The sequence below is a fragment of the Puma concolor genome, chromosome E1 (assembly GCF_028749965.1).
Source record: "Puma concolor isolate L17-30 chromosome E1, mPumCon1.1.hap2, whole genome shotgun sequence".
Taxonomy (NCBI): Eukaryota; Metazoa; Chordata; class Mammalia; order Carnivora; family Felidae; genus Puma; species Puma concolor.
In genome coordinates this window covers 36,444,071-36,460,290 of record NC_141680.1, presented here as the reverse complement: position 1 = coordinate 36,460,290, position 16,220 = coordinate 36,444,071, and the positions used below count along the sequence as shown (strand labels likewise).

The following is a 16,220-nucleotide window of genomic DNA, read 5'->3' as shown; positions in this document are numbered from 1 at the left end:
CCTCACCTCAGTTGAACCCTGCTTGACCCACTCTTCCCCTCCTGGTAGGCTCCCTGCCCCCCTCCCCCGCCCTGGGCCCCTTGCCAACATGCACCGGTTGTAGTTGGATTCCTGAGCACGTGACTTCCATACCTTCCTCTCCACCTGGACCGTCCACTTCCTGAGCACCAAGGCTAAGCCTGGTTTCTGTCCCCAGGGCCTCGTATACTACCCGGCACGCAGCAGGTATAAAATCAGTCTTTCCCCAGTGAATGATTATTGAATGACAACCCATTTCCCTGCGGCTGGCCCGGTACCCCTGTGATCATCCCAATGTTTGGTACGTTGTGAATTGTACAGTGACTCCCCCACCCACCTGACCCCCTCCTGACCCCCTTCCCACCCCCCTGCCTCAGTTTCTGGGGCTCCGTCCTAACGCAGACTTGGGACTGTAGACTTGAACACATCCCCCAAAGCTCTGGTCTCCCCTGACACAGGCCTCCCTTCCTCCCTCAGGGCCGGGTTCAGTCTGTGAGGTATTTATTCACTGTCAAGGTAGGCGAGCTAAAAGTCCCCTTCCCAGATACCACCTTGGCTCAGTTTCTCTTGGGGTTACAGTCACGAGCCAGCCCTGCTTACCAAAGCCCGTCAAACCCTCTGCGTACCGAGCACCTTACCAACCTCTGCATCCAGGGCCTCTGGGGCTGGCTCAACCCGGCTTTATTGTAGCCCACTGGTATCCCACGACCCATGGGGATCGCTGAGAATCTGCATCCTTCTCCGACACCCCATCATCCTGCATAGCAGTTGACTTTCCAATTCTAAAACCAGAAGCTAGTTTACAGGGCAGACAAGATGAGACGCCCCTCCAGCTATTGGGGAAGGAAGGAAGGAAGGAAGGAAGGAAGGAAGGAAGGCAGGAAGGTAGGCAGGCTGTTGTGACAGCTGTGGATTGCCCACCCAAAGCCAATCAGAACCTCTTTCTCCCCTTGCTGCAAAGCAAGAACCATCTCCAGACTCCCTTGCAGCTACAGTCATGTGACACAGTGCTGGCCAGCGTGTGGGTGTGGTCGTGCCACACTCTCGGGAGCTGTCCCCTCCCTGAATAGATGGACGAGTTCCAGGGGCTTCGGCCCTCCCCCCTAATCTGGGCCTGGAATGAGGAAGTATCCAGGGGAGCAGCCACCATTGGGTGTTAAGGACAAAAGGCACATGCTGAGGGTGACAGAAAAGGCAGGAGTCAGGGCCCTGAGGAATCAGCCAGGTTGCCTGGGACTTCCTGTTCTGTGAGAAAAGTAAACTCCTAGTTCTTTAAGCCGCAGCGGCTCAGCATCTGTTACACGCAGCCGAATGCACTCCAACTTGACGGTTCTTCTGACCGTTGATCTTTAACCCTCAGGGTCACTGGCCTCCTTCTGCCAAAATGCCTGTGACCGTGCCTCCCCCACCCACACCCAGCAGCCATGGCGGTGACCCCCACCCACAGTCACCCTTCTGTCTCCGTTCACCTGCACCAGCGCCAGCTGTAACACCCCCCAGGAGGCCAGAGCGACTGTCCAGCTGCCACCCCACCCTGGGTCTTTGTTGCCCTTCCTGGCGGCTGGGGCCTGACCTCTGCTGCCAGCTGACTCTGGGTCCCCGGCGAGACCCAGGGGGTCTCATGGTTCATTGTGTGGTCCAGCTGTGACTCCCTGAGGCCTACCCCAGGGCTCTGGACTGCCCCACCAGCCCCTTTCCTGGTGTTACCCTGCAGTAGAGCTTCTTGGACATTCTGGGCAGAGAGAATGGCCTGAACAAAGGTATAGACCGTATGGTACACATAGGGGGCCGACTGTTCTGGTGTGCCCGGGTCTAAGGAGTCTCCTGGGAGAGAGGAGTTTCAGGGCTAAAACTAGGCTAGTCGCAGGCCAACCAGGAGGGCTGGTCATCCGAGTGGGGCATTTGGAGAACACCAGTTGTTCTGTCTGGCTGGACCATCAGGGTGAGCAGTGAGGCTGGAAAGGTGGTAGGGGCAGATCTCAGAGGGCCCTGCAGGCCGTTAAATTCTGACCGGGAAGGGCCTTGAAAAGCTTTCAGCAGGTGTATTCGTTTCCTGTGGCTGCCATAACAAATCGCCACAAACACAGTGGTTTAGACCAACAGAAATGTATTGTCTCACAGTTCTGGAGGCCAGAAAGCCAAGGTCAAGGTGTCAGCAGACCTCCTTCTCTCTGGAGGATCTAGGGGAGAATCCCTTTCTTGCCTTTTCCAGCTTCTGGTGGATGGAAGGCTCCTGGGCTTGTAGGCCACATCACTCCCATCTGTCTCCTCCTGTAAGTGCCCCCCCCGCCCCAACCTCGGCATCTCAGATCTCCCTCTGCCTTTCTCTTACAAAGACACCTGTCACTGGATTTGGGGCCCTCCTGGATAATCCGTGATGAGCACATTTCAAGATCCTTAATTCCCTCTGCAAAGACCCCTTTCCCAAGTAAGACCACATTCACAGGTTCTGGGGGTTAAGACATGGACATAACTTTTGGGAAGCCGCCATTCAACCCTTTACAGCAAGGAAGCACGTGTTCGAGTTCGGAATTTGGAGAGAAGACTCTGGAAGCAGAGAAGAGCGTGGTTGAAGAGGGGCTCATGGAAGCCTGGGGAGGAACCAAGGGCCGTGGCATGGTGAGGGTGGTGGACCCCACTGGGGCACCTTCCTTCGCCTCCAGGGATGCCCCCTGCAGACTCTAGGTTCCTTCTTGCCCAGAATGGCTGGCGGGCCCAGGGGTGGGCATACTCTCCCTTGCCTGCCTAAAGCTGGTCTTTGGAGTTCTGGTTTCCTGTCCTAGGACCACTGGTCTCTCTCCGGTGTGACTGACTCCAGGAATATTCACTCCTGCCCTGCAAGGGCCCGGTCTGCTTGATGGGATCGTCCGTTCATTCAGCATACACGGGTAGAGTGCCTGCTCTCTGCCTGCCAGGGGTCCGCAGCCCAGTCTGGGTGATAGATGAGAAATAAGCAGTTTCGGCGCCACATAAACGGTGCTCAGGTGTATGTATCATGGGCAATCCCAGGAAGGTGACAGGCCAGGCCATGCTCACAAGGGGCCTCAAGTGTGGATTTTTGACATTATCCCTGAACCAATTTACACTCAAACGAACAGCGACCTGTCCTGACAGCGTGGAATGATTAAACCTTGCCACGGGTTTTATACCCCAGTTTTGGCCTTTTGTTTTGTTTTGCTTTTTCATTGTAAAAGCAATACCAGGAACTCCGCAAATGAGAGGTGGCGTGGACCTTCCTCAGCCCCTGAGATCAGGAATGCCTCTTGAAAGACTCGGGGCTGCCAGATGGGCTGGGAAGGAGTTGGCCCGGAGAAGGAAGAGTGTCCATGGCAGACGACAATGTCGGGGGTGGGGGGGTGGGGGGCGGTGCTGGGGGGGGGCGGGGGGAAGACTGCGTGGAGCTTTTTAAGGATCTGAATGAGGCAGCTTCCAGAGTTTGAGAAATGATAAGACTGGAGAAGGATACTGAGGCAGAAGTTCATGGTGATCTGGGTTAATTGCTTTGGCCTTCATCTTGAAGAGGTGGGAAGCCATCTTTAAATTTTTTTTTTTTAACGCTTATTAATTTTTGAGAGAGACAGAGCATGAGCAGGGGAGGGGCAGAGAGAGAGAGAGAGAAAAAGAGAGAGAGAGAGAGAGAGACAGAATCTGAAGCAGGTTCCAGGCTCTGAGCTGTCAGCGCAGAGCCCGACGCAGGGCTCGAACCCACGAACGGTGAGATCATGACCTGAGCCAAAGTGGGACGCTTAACCGACTGAGCCACTCAGGCGCCCTGGGGAAGCCATATTTAAGCCGGAAGTCTTCAAGTAATGGTTCAGTTGGGAAGAGGCCTGTTTCTCACGCCCCACCCCCACCATGTGGTACCCTACAGTGGGGATCAGGAATGCATCTGGTTTTAGGAACATGTGTCCCTTTGCACAGCAGCGTGCAGGTGAGCAGGGAGACCCAAGGGTCTGAGACCTTCTCATTTCGCTTCGTCTGGAGGGGAAAAAACAGTAAGGCAGAGAAGGAGGGAGTGTGTGGGTGGGGTAGCCAGAAGAAGCTTCTAGGATAGGGACGGGCTGAGCAGGACGGAGGCTGTGCCCCTATTCGTAGCATTCCCATGAGCCCCAAGGCCTGGGAAAAGTGGAAACAGGGGCTATGGCTCTCCCCCAGCAGAGGAGAGCAGTGGAATGGACAGTCACTCTGCAGCCCTGTGGTCTTTTGGCTTCTACACGCCCGTGTTTGTCTTGGCTGAGAGCTGTTTGGGGCTTTTTGAAGCTGATTCCATGAAGGCAAAGCTGGAGGAATCAGGACATGGGATCGCAGAGGAGGGAGCTGGAAGGGGCCTCAGATGGGGAAGCAGAGGTGGTCGCATAGTGAACTGATGGCAGACCAGGCTGAGAACCCAGGACTCCTGACTCCTTGCACAGTCAGGAGTGCTCAGCCTGAGCACCATGGAGCTTCCCAAGTGGGCAAGGGGTCCGACACGGGGCTGAAATCCACTGAGCACCTGATGCCCACCTTCTCCAAGGAGGCATCTGGGGGCTCAAAAGTGCCCAGAAGTTGTGTCTCCTGTTCTTGCTTCCTGACACACAGATCTGTTCAAACACTGACCAGCTTCCAGGGACTCAGCCCCCTGTCCCGGGTCTTAGGGGCAGGGGTCTAAGGAGGCCAGGCCGGCCAAGGGGGCTGGGCTATGCCCCACCACAGCCAACCCCATAATTCTCAGATCTCGATTCAGTGTTGCCTCCCCCGAGGCCCAGTGGGGACCCTCCCATGTCCTGCTCCGCACAGATGCCTGGAGTCACGTGTCCCACAGCTGAAGGCTTCCCCTGTTCGCCTCCACCATCTGCTGAGGCCCCATAATTATTCCGAAACCCAGTGCAGTCTCACTCGGAGGGGAGAGTTCACACAGCCCTGTAATGTAACCCAGGCCCGCGGCCGCTCTGGCAGGGGGTCCCCAGCTGGGTAATGAGCTGCCCGCTTTATTGAATTCCCTGGCTTGGGTCTGACGAATCACAGCCTGTAGCCAGTGCAGCCCGGGCCTTCTGAGAAGGCCTCTGAGCACCCTTGCTGGGGACTTCTTTCTCCCCAGCACCCTGCTTCTTGGCTTCTTACATTCTTCCTCCTCCCACAGAGGTTTAAATCAAGGATCAGGGCAGGGAGGCTCCCAGGGGGTTGGCCTCCCCCAGCCATTGGGGAGAAAGCGTGGCTGCCTCGGGTCCAGGGGCCCAAGCAGGGTGGATCAGCGCGGGCTGCTGCTTTGCCTTTCCTGGGGCCGCCCCACGTAGAAGCAAGACCTGCTGCTCCCACCCCCACCCCGTCTCCCAAACCTACTGACTTTCCCCTCACCTCCCCTTTCTGGAGGCCTGGGCCCTGCAGAGGGAGGGCCTTGGCCGAGGAGGCTGTGCTGCGGGCCAGGCCTTTCCGAGGGGGAGTGAGTGCCGGAAAGCACCTTCTGTGCTCCGTCTTGCCTGCTGCTCAGGCTCTGGGACCCACCGGGCCTCACATCTGCACAACAGCAACCCCGGGCCTCTCTCCCCCTCCCTGGGCCCCCAGCATTTGTAGGGACCCCCCCCCAACCAAGATGGCCCTCACTATCCTCATCATGCGTTTGCATGCTGTGCTCTCTCTGTGGACAAGGACGGTCATCTCTGTCTACCTAGGAATAAGCACATAGTAGGTGCTTTAAAAACCATCAAGGAAAGAAAGGGGGAGGAGATGCTTCGAGAGGTAAGAGGTTTGATCCGGGCGTCCCCACATGTGTGGCCGGTCCCCAGAGGGGAGAGGCCTGGGCGATCTGGGAAGTGGTGTTCCTGTGTTGTCCCGTCAAGGCCCCCGCGGCTTGCGAGTTGTTATGTGAAGGGTGAGCCTGAGGTCAAGGGTCACCCAGAGCCCACTGTCCGGGGTGGCTTCCTGCAGCTACACCTAGAGTTGGCCTTGAACCCACCCTGGAGCGGGTGAAGGGGCTGTGGCCGCCCCGCCCCCGACCTCCGCAGTGGTGGGAGCTGGAGAGAGCTCTTCCTGAGTTCGAGTTCAAGTCCAAGCGTGCCCACTGTCCCCCCCGGGGGGGGGGGGAAGGCAGGTGACACTCCCGAGGTCGGGGCCCTGCTCAGGTGACTCAGCCCAGGCTCCGCTCCAGGGAGGCTCACACTGGCTGGTGGGAAGGAGGCCTGGGGGATGGTACCAGGGGTGTGGTGAGGGTGGGGTCCCTGCCGCCCTCCAGAGAAGACAGACACGAAGCAGTCAGATCTGAGGAAGTGTGGGAGGGGCCCAGGAGGACACTTCAAAGTGCTCCCAGAACAGCTTATAAACAAGCTGGGCTGGCGGGGTGGCCTGCAGGGGACCTTTCTGGAGGGGCTGGAAGCAAGCATGGCTTGTGTGAAAAGCATAGGACAGGGGTGCAGCAGGGAGGGCGTGAGCCTCGGGACCCTGGGCAGGCCCAGCTAGCCGCTCGGTGACTCGGTTTCCTCTCTTGTACAATGGAGGAGCTCACAGCGACATCTCCCGGGCTCCCTCCTGGGGCTGGCGTGAGGGTCGGCGGGATGATGTAGGTGAAGACACCGTGTGGGCTCCGAGCCCTGATCAGATGTTATTTATTACTCTGAGCTGTGTTTTGGTGGGAGACTTGGAAGGGCTGAGAGGGAGAGCTGGGGCGTTGTAGGCCCCTTCTTCCCTGATGCTGTTTTGAAAGTTCTCAGAGTGGAATGGCCAGAAACGGGGCCCTGGGAGGGAGAGAGGCCCGTGGCCCTTGACAGGGCTGAGCTGGGAGGACACAGGCCTTTCTCAGTCAACCCCAAGGAGTGGGGGGGGGGGGGGAGCCTCCCCGTCTAGGCCACCTCTGCTCTGTCCCCACTCCCCTGTCCCTGCCATTTCCTCTAGTGGTCTCAGGTGACTCCCCAGAAACCAGTCTCTTCTCCCTGGATACTTGTCCCCAAGTAACAGGGCCGTGACAATTCCTCTAAGCCCTGCTTAGAAATGTGTCACCGTCCATTTCCCTCTGTGATTTCAAAGGAGGCTGCACAAACTGCATTTGTCAAGTGCGGGGCTCAGGCCCCGCTCCGAGCAGCTGGAACACGGGTTTATGAAATTACAGGCAATTCAGAGCAGCCGGCGTCGCCACTGTCTGGCTTCATTACGGGGACCGGCCTTGGAGGGGGAAGTTTATTCCAATAATTTAGGGAATTGAGACCTGACACCCTGTATTAGCTCTTCGACATAAGCAGAAAAGACAGATCTTGCGGAACGACCCGCACTATGGGGAAGGATGGGTGCAGGCAGGGAAAAGGCCACACACGCAGAAGAAAAGTCTGCAGGGCGGAGAAAAGGGCTGTGCTTTTTCTACAGTCAAATTAGATGGCCAACGCTAGCCCTGAAGGGGAGAGTCGACCTGGGAAAGGAAGGTCCTGGGCTCCGGACTCAGTTTCTCCATCTGTGAAATGAGAGCACTGCTGGGGGCCTTCCAGGTCCCTTCTGGCTCCGACTAGTGCTGGGACCGCGCCATCTAGTCTCCCTGGGACACAGCATCTCCGTCGCCGCTCCTCAACTCCTGTGTGGTTGGGCCTTTAAAAGGTACCTCTCTTTTCTGGGGATCCGTCTCCCCGCTACCTCTCGCCCTCTGGGGGTCAAGTGACCAACGCAAAAACATGTTGGCCAGCTCACTTTTCGGGGGCGTTTGACATACCTGCCCTTTCCTGTCAAACGGGAGAGACATGGTCCCTAACCTCCCGGCAGCTTCCGACTCTCTCCCTGCCCCCCTCCACCAAGACAGCGTCTGATGTTTCACCAACTGCCCCTCCGGCCTATAAAAACCAGAGCTGAAGCTGCACCTTGACAGCAGACCTGACAGCCAGGTGGGGGAAGGGAGGTTCCCAAAGGCCGCAGCCCGCACCCGGCAAACTGGCCGCCCCGTCTTCCCGGTCGACGGTGGCATCCCATAGCGCTGTGCGATGGGGGGGGGGGGGGAGTTGCTTAGCCTCTCTGGGTGTCTCTTCCTCAAATCTGCCACGAGGGTGGTTGGTTGTGAAGATGAAGGGACGTGATGTGTGCGGAGAGCCTGGCACATCCTGGGAGCCCCGTAAACACTAGCAATGAGTCACTGCCCACGGTGGCTGACCTTGGGCGAGGTTCTCCAGCCCGGAACCTTCTCCTTGGTAAAGTGGGGGGAAGTGACAGGACGGCCGAAGTACACTGCACCGCTGGAGGGCTCAGGGAACCTGTGTGGTGGTTCGCGAGGGCGGCCCCGCCGCCCAGCGCTGTCCTGAGACACTCACCGCGGAGGTTTTCTCGGAGCGGACGAGTGTGTCAATCGAGGAGCGAGGAATGTGATAGGTCCCGGCAGCTGGGGGAGCCGGAGCATATCTGGTATGTGTCTCTGGAATGATTTGGGGGCAATTCACCGAAGTTGGAACTTGAGCCGTGAACTGCCCGGGACAGAGAGATAGGAAGCTGTCCGAGCGCACACCCCCCCCACAGGGGGACCTGGTGCGGGGGCGGGAGGCGGCTTACACGGCACAGCGCTGCTGCTCAGGCCCGCCCTGGAATGGCCGTGAACTTGTTGTTTTTCCACGTCATTTGCTCTCAAATGTGCTATCGGGCCAGGCGATGCTAACCCTGTGGCTGCAGGTCCCTCCTCGTAACAAGCGATTGTGTGTTCTTCAGAGGTGGCCACGGGGAGGAGGGGGCCCGGCCCGCGGAGGTGGGGGAAAGGGAAACAAACCGCTCCTTTACAGTGAGCTTGCGTGTCCCGGAGCCAGCTCCCCCCCAAAGCACATGCCATTTCTGGCCCTTGAAGGGGTTAAAAGGCCTCCTGGAGTCAAAAACAAGCAGGTGTCCCACCGTGCCAGATACGCCGCCTAAACCGCTTCCAGCTTTTTTTTTCCCCTTCTGCAACAAGTCTGTGATCAGCCACGGGACAGAGGAGCCAGCAGCCCGCCTGTGACAGGCATCAGGTTAGCTCGCTCCCACTTGGGTGGCGCGCCCAGGATATAAATCCAGGCTCGGGCCCCCGCCGCGGCTCCTCTCCCTGCACGCTCAGGAGAGGGAGTTTCCTTGCGAAGACCTTTCCTTTATCTGAAGCCGCACGGCCCAGCGGGCTGCACTGACTTGTTGGAGGCAGCCGGAGGCAGCCCCACCGAGAAAGCCTGCTGGGGTGGCGGGGAGGGCAGGTGTCTGTAGCCCAGAGAAGGAGAAGGTCCTGGGGGGCCCCAGCCCCTGGCCTCGTCCCAGGGGAGGTCTCTAGCCACCATAGACCGCATCATGTGGGCCCCGGGGTGCTGCCGGCTCTGGTCCCGCTGGGCGCAGGTGACAGTGTTGCTTCTGCTGCTGGGGGTGCCCCTGAGAGGCCTGGCAGTGCCACCCATCCGCTACTCTCACGCTGGCATCTGCCCCAACGACATGAACCCCAACCTCTGGGTGGACGCCCAGAGCACCTGTAAGCGGGAGTGTGAGACGGACCAGGTGAGTGGGAATCCAGACGCCGGACGCGGACCACGTGAGTGTGTTAGTGGGGGCCGTGGGCTGGGGAGGCTCAGGAGCACCTGGCAGGGCCCAGGAACACAAAGGAAGTTGGGCCCCAGGCCGCATGGAGATACGTAGGGCGTGATGTCTGCCAGGGTCCGAGGCTCCGATGAAGAGGTGGGTGTGATGTCCAAGCCCATCAGGGATGGCGAATCCTGGGATTCCCAGTCTCGTGTTTGCCGAAGGCTGCTCGGAGCCAGAACTAGGCCAGGCGTGTCGTGTGGTCTGGCCCAGCCCTTCAGCCCCCCATCAGCAGGTGAGAGCAGACCCTCAGGGCAGTGCAGCGAGTGGCACAAGGTCCCGTAGCCAGGGATGGGAGGGTGGGCATAGAAGCTGCGTGTCTCTGACAACGGAGTGAGGCCTCCAGGCCACCTGCCCAGGGGTTTGCACCCTGACCCGGAGATCAGACCAGGCTGATGGGGAGAGTAGGCAGGAACAGCTCTGAATAGACTCTCTGGTTGGCCCTGGGAGGGAAGTGGAGTGAGCTCCAACCTGCCAGCTTCCTCGGTCCTCCCTTCTGCTCTCATCAGAGCAGCCTGGGCCAAGCAGGGCAGGGCTGGGGTTAGAGCAATTCTCTCCCGGCTCCCGAGTCCAAGGGCCATTCCTGCCACTCCCCACAGGGGATGGAGAGCGTGCTGGTACCTAGCAGCTGCCTGGACAGAGGCGCTTCCTGCCGGCCTGGCCAGTTCCTAGGGCTCGGGGCTGGGCTGGGCTGGGCATCACCGGGGCACGGGAGAGACCCTGGTGCGGCCTTTTCCAAATGCATGGAATCCCCAGAAAAGCCCAAGATAGCCCTGCAGAGAGTGGCCTCTGCCCCATGGTGTCCAGGGGACAATTGTCAGACCACTCGGGCCAGACGCTGCCAGTGAGCGATGGTGGTGACGGAGGAAAGGGAGATAAGGAGTGTGGAGGCAGAGCACTCCCATTCAGCTGAGGTCACGCGGTTCACTGGCTACATTTGCAGGGAAATCTGTTTCAGTGGCTCAGGCTGGCCTGATAAATCGGGTGGCGCGTGGGACAGGGAGACTCTGGCTGATTTGGCGTGTCTTGGGGAAAAGGCACCTGTGTGGGGCTAGGGATTCATGAGCCTCTGGGTATATTCTGGGCCCTTAAGCAAAAACTGTTCTAAGAAGTCCTCCTAGGTTCCCTGTGCTGAGACACCTGCCCCTGGTCTCTGAGGACCCAACCTTTCAGGGACATCGGGGTCCTAAAGGAGCTTCCTGGGCCAGTTCTTAAGGAATTTGATGACCCTTGGGCCAAGGAGCCGGGGCTCCTGTCTGTTCCCAGTCCCTCCTGCCCTCCAGCGCCCACTGGGTCTCTCGCCCTCAGACCCCAGCTCTGAGATTCGCCCATCCCCGGACCAAAGCCTCGCCTGGTGTGGCCCAGAAGTCTATGCCAAGCAAGGGCTGCAAAACAAAGTCCCCATTCTGAGCCGAGAGGGGAAAACAGTAAACAGGTCAAGCGGGCAGGCTCCACACAGCTCCGGTGGGGGATTTTTTTTCCCCCCTCTTAGCTGATGTGGAATGTCAAAGAGGCTGAAATAAAAGTCAGAACCACAAGAGGCCAGCCCTAGTGGGGAGTAATTCACAGAGCCACTACCAGGGCGAAGGATTAGGACCGTTGCCCGCCTGCCCAGCGAGTACGATGTGTTATTGTCGAAAACACCACGTGAAGTCCTTGTTTGTGTCGGCCCCAGAGCATGTTGCTAATTTCGAGGAATTAAACTAATGCCTTATGTGGCTCCACAGAGAATCAGGGGGGATTACAGCCTAGTAAGTCCTCGCTGACGGCTTTGCTGACCTTTGCCACCCAAGGGGACTGTTTTCCTTGTTGATTTCCCCATGAAACGTCCCACACGTCGGAACTGAGCACCTGGGTCTGGCACAGCCCTCTGTGGTGAGACCTGGCGTCCTGGGCCTGTCCGGCCTGCCCCTCCCCTTGGCTTTGAGCGAATGCGGTCCCTTCACAGAGCTGTCGTTCCTGACGTGTGTGTGTGTGTGTGTGTGTGTGTGTGTGGGTGTGTGGCCGGCCTCGAACTTCTGCCCCGGAGGTGTCCGATTTTTCCTTCTTAGGGTTTGGTGTGACCTCTTCAATTCGGCCAGGGCGTCCTCACCCCAGTGGAAAAAAGACAGAAAGGCAGGCTCATTTGTTCCAAACCAGACCTCAGAACCCCATCCACCTGGAGCTTGAAGCCCTTATCTGCCACTTGCCGGCTCTATGGACTCGGGCGTCACTTCTCTGAGTCTCTGCCTTTTCATCTGTAAAATGGTAGTAAGAAAACTTCCCCTCTCAGAGGTACGTGGTCCACCTCTTCTCACACTACTGGCTGTGTGACCTTGGGCAAGTTACCTAATCTCTCTGTGCCTCAGCTATCACTACCTGTGAGGGGAGGATGATGATTGGGCCCACCTCCCGGGCTTGTGATGAGCCTAAGTCGGCAGGCAGAAACGTTCTTCGTGCCTCCCTGGCAGATAGCAGGTGCTATGGATACGCCAGCCACTCTTACTGTGAGCACTTTTGGCTCACGGTAGGCAGTGAGCAGATACCGTCTCCCTTCCACGGGAACTGTGGGGTAGGGGTGGGGGAAGCCTGTCCGCTCTTCCGGCTCGTCCTCACTCGGGCCTCTCGATCTGGCTCCCTCTGCAGGAGTGTGAGACCCCCGAGAAATGCTGCCCGAACGTGTGCGGGACCAAGAGCTGCGTGGCCGCCCGGTACATGGACGTGAGAGGCAAGAAGGGCCCGGTGGGCATGCCCAAGGAGGCCACATGCGACCACTTCATGTGTCTGCAGCAGGGCTCCGAGTGTGACATCTGGGACGGCCAGCCCGTGTGCAAGTGCAAAGATCGTTGTGAGAAGGAGCCCAGTTTCACGTGTGCCTCCGACGGCCTCACCTACTATAACCGTTGTTACATGGATGCTGAGGCCTGTTCTAAGGGCATCACGCTGGCCGTCGTCACCTGCCGCCACCACTTCACCTGGCCCAACACCAGTCCCCTGCCGCCCGAGACCACCGTGCGCCCCACCACGGCCTCCCCGGAGACCCCCGGGCCGGATATGGTGGCCCCCGCTCTGCTCAACCACCCCGTGCACCAGTCGGTCACCGTGGGCGAGACGGTGAGCTTCCTCTGCGATGTGGTGGGCCGGCCCCGGCCCGAGGTCACCTGGGAGAAGCAGCTGGAGGACCGAGAGAACGTGGTCATGCGGCCTAACCACGTGCGCGGCAACGTGGTGGTCACCAACATCGCCCAGCTGGTCATCTATAACGCCCAGCCCCAGGACGCTGGCATCTACACCTGCACGGCCCGGAATGCCGCCGGGGTCCTGCGGGCCGACTTCCCACTGTCAGTGGTCAGGGGGGGTCAGGCCGCGGCCACCTCGGAGAGCAGCCCCAATGGCACGGCCTTCCCCACGGCCGAGTGCCTGAAGCCCCCCGACAGCGAGGACTGTGGCGAGGAGCAGACCCGCTGGCACTTCGACGCGCAGGCCAACAACTGCGTCACCTTCACCTTTGGCCACTGCCACCGCAACCGCAACCACTTTGAGACCTACGAGGCCTGCATGCTGGCCTGCATGAGCGGGCCGCTGGCCGCGTGCAGCCTGCCCGCCCTGCAGGGGCCCTGCAAGGCCTACGCACCTCGCTGGGCCTACAACAGCCAGACGGGCCAGTGCCAGTCCTTCGTGTATGGCGGCTGCGAGGGCAACAGCAACAACTTCGAGAGCCGCGAGGCCTGCGAGGAGTCCTGCCCCTTCCCGCGGGGGGACCAGCGCTGCCGGGCCTGCAAGCCCAGGCAGAAGCTCGTCACCAGCTTCTGTCGGAGCGACTTCGTCATCTTGGGCCGGGTGTCCGAGCTGACCGAGGAGCCCGACTCGGGTCGTGCCCTGGTGACCGTGGACGAGGTTCTAAAGGATGAGAAGATGGGCCTCAAGTTTCTGGGCCGGGAGCCGCTGGAAGTCACCCTGCTCCACGTGGACTGGACCTGCCCCTGCCCCAACGTGACGGTGGGCGAGACGCCGCTCATCATCATGGGCGAGGTGGACGGCGGCATGGCCATGCTGCGGCCTGACAGTTTCGTGGGAGCGTCCAGCAGCCGGCGGGTCAGGAAGCTTCGCGAGGTCATGCACAAGAAGACCTGCGACGTCCTCAAGGAGTTTCTGGGCTTGCACTGAAGCCCCGGCCCCTCCCCGGCCCCCTCCTTGGCCCTCGTCCACCCACCCGCCCCCGACGCCCCTTGGTCCAAAAGCTGGGCAAGGTCAGGTTAGACGGTCTTAGGCCAGCAGGGAAACAGCAATCGGTGAAAAATGGTGGAAAAAATGGCACCAGAGGTTCTTAGATCAACGAGTCTTTGGGTTCGGTAAGGGGCCCGTATTTTCTTTAGCTGAGGGGGACAAAACGAGAAGCCTGTAGACGCACATTATTCCTGGTGACCAGTCTGCTTGTGTGGATGACCCTCTCTCTGCTGGCCAGCCCCCTCTGCTGGCTCCCCCTGTCCCCAGCTGGCTCCCATCCAGGGGTCCGGAGAGGGCATCTGCACGGTGGTCACCGGAATCACAGAGTGGATTGGTCTGCAAAAGGGGTAGGTGGGGAGAAAAGGAGGGCCCAGGGACTCGTTGGACAGATTCCCCACAGCCGCTATGGGCAGAGACTGCTTCACGTGAGGGCTTGTGGGAAGTGGGAAGGGCAAGGCATGGTCTGACCCAGCACACAGCTGGCCCTGAGGTGGCGGTCAGCCCATGCCTCGGCCAAATTGGCTCTGTGGTCCCTGAGGCCACCATGGCACCAGCAGAATACACGTGTTCCGTGTTTCTCCTTGGCTTTATTGATTGGTTTATTGACGGTCGATTTATGAATTCAGCTCTGTTCAGTCCAACTCAGTGGGCGCTTTGTGAACACTTGCTGGGTGCCAGGTGCTAGGGCACAGAGAGGTATTAGTCACCGCCCAGCTCCTAGTTGGCTGAACGTGAATGTCCAGATCCCAGGGCTCCCACCCCCACCCCCACCTGGCCCGAAGCAGACCCATGGCTGGCCCTCCCCATTTGCATCTGCCACTGGCTCCCTCGGACAGAAAGCAGATAGAAGCCCCAGGATCTGTCCTGGTGGGAAGGGAAATATAGGAAGAGGAAAAGTCGGGGTTGGGGGGAGTGGGTAAGTGAAAGACGAAGAAGGGAAGGAGGAGGGGAGACCGGCCTGGGAAAGAAAAGGAATGTTGCTCGATGCTTCCATCTGGTGGTGGCCTTGGGAGCTGCAGGGACCTGAGGAAAGCTCTAGGTGCAGCCCGGCAGGGCAGGTTTGGGGATGTGACAGCTTGTTGGTGACTTCTTGTTTCTGGACTTCCTGAACAGGACCAGCCACCCCCTGCCCCCCCCACCACACACACACTAAAGGACTTGAGAAAGCCACCGTCAGCTCTACATCTGCCCCCCATCCCTCCTCAGCCCTTCATTCTGTCCTGGCCCCTCCAAAGCTGAAGAAGGTCATTGTGGAGCCTTCCTCAAATGTAGGGAGGAAGATTCCAATTAAAAGCTCATAGTATCAAAAGCCCTTCTTGTGTGATTTGTTTGGCTTAATGTGTGTGGGTGGGGGGGTAGTGTCATTTGCTCCGGTGACCTTGCAGGAGGGAAGTCTGGCCAACGGGACCATATATGGGTGACAGAGGGACACTAGCATTCGCCCCACTTTGGAGCTCTGAGGCTCCTTAAATGCGGTGCTCACCGCAGCTCAGGAAAGCTGAGGCCAGAGAGGCCAGGTGACTTACCCAGGAAGATAGGGAGCTTAGGCCTGGATGTTCGGACTTCCGTCCCAGGCTCCCTGCCCGTCACGACAGCATGGTGGGCCAGGGGCAGACTCCACTGATGGTGTCGTGTTTGGAGGCACGATGTTGGAGGAGATATGAGTGGGGCAGGAAGAGGCAGGCTGCCCAGCTGTGGCTCCCTAGGGGGCCTCTGGGTGAGTCCGGGTCCCGAAGCCCTACGTGTGCTCAGAGCACAACGCTCTGTTCCCAAAATGGGGACAGCAGCACCTTTGGTGTCGGGCGCCTGTGGCTATTCCCTGTCCTGGGAGTTGTGGCCATGGCATGCCCCACATCTCGTCTGTCCCTGAGGCTGTGAGCCGCTGAGCACCAGGGACCCCTGCCCCCTTTCCACTTCCCCGGGGGGGTCTTCCGGGAGGAATCCACACCCAGCCCCATCCAGCCTGGCCAGGTCTGGCCCATCCCTCCTTAGAGATAATTCCTGCAGGAAGGAGGAGGCTGGGATCGGGAGACAAGCTGTTCCCCGACAGAGAAGAGAGGCCAGAGGAGTGGGGGCTTCTCAGGTCACCTTGGGGAAGATGCTAGGCACAACACTTAGCCACCAAGGAGGTGTGAGCACTAACCCCAGGCTCCCTCCCTGCTTGGGTCAGGGAACCAGGGAGGTAGGGGAGGACTCAGCACCTCACCTGCCCTCAGCAGTTTGGGGACGTTCTGCCGCACCTGCTTCTAGGTGGGGGTGCCCCAATAAATGACACACTGCCTTAGAGCCTGAGGGGTCAAGTGTCCACATGCTAGCACCTGTCACCTCCCTTCTCCCCGCCCCCTCCCTTGCACGGATATGGGGCCTGAGCCCTAGTGGCTGCCTGGTGGAGGTGTGACATTCAGGGGACACCAATTTCAGATCCACCTAGGTCTGAACGCGGGCTCTGACACTTTCCCGGTGCCTCTCGGAAC

General features: G+C 59.3%; 1 protein-coding gene across 2 annotated transcripts; it reads left to right on the top strand.

Annotated features, from left to right (window-relative positions):
• The first annotated feature begins 8,156 nt into the window (after window positions 1-8,156).
• Window positions 8,157-15,058, top strand: WFIKKN2 (WAP, follistatin/kazal, immunoglobulin, kunitz and netrin domain containing 2). 2 transcript variants are annotated; one of them, XM_086686957.1, is made up of 2 exons: window positions 8,157-8,364; window positions 12,166-15,058. In XM_086686957.1, the coding sequence occupies exon 2, from the start codon at window positions 12,235-12,237 to the stop codon at window positions 13,684-13,686; it is 1,452 nt and encodes a 483-aa protein (XP_086543083.1). In that variant the 5' UTR covers window positions 8,157-8,364; window positions 12,166-12,234; the 3' UTR covers window positions 13,687-15,058. The 2 variants fall into 2 exon arrangements, with proteins under 2 accessions (XP_086543083.1, XP_025773300.1); XM_025917515.2 differs by lacking the exon at window positions 8,157-8,364 and adding an exon at window positions 8,408-9,459.
• The last annotated feature ends 1,162 nt before the right edge of the window (window positions 15,059-16,220 follow it).

Coding starts and splice junctions, on each gene's coding strand:
- WFIKKN2 (XM_025917515.2), top strand. CDS start 9,259: ATGTGGGCCCCGGGGTGCTGCCGGCTCTGGTCCCGCTGGGCGCAGGTG. Junction 9,460..12,165: donor GGGAGTGTGAGACGGACCAG/GTGAGTGGGAAT, acceptor CTCCCTCTGCAG/GAGTGTGAGACCCCCGAGAA.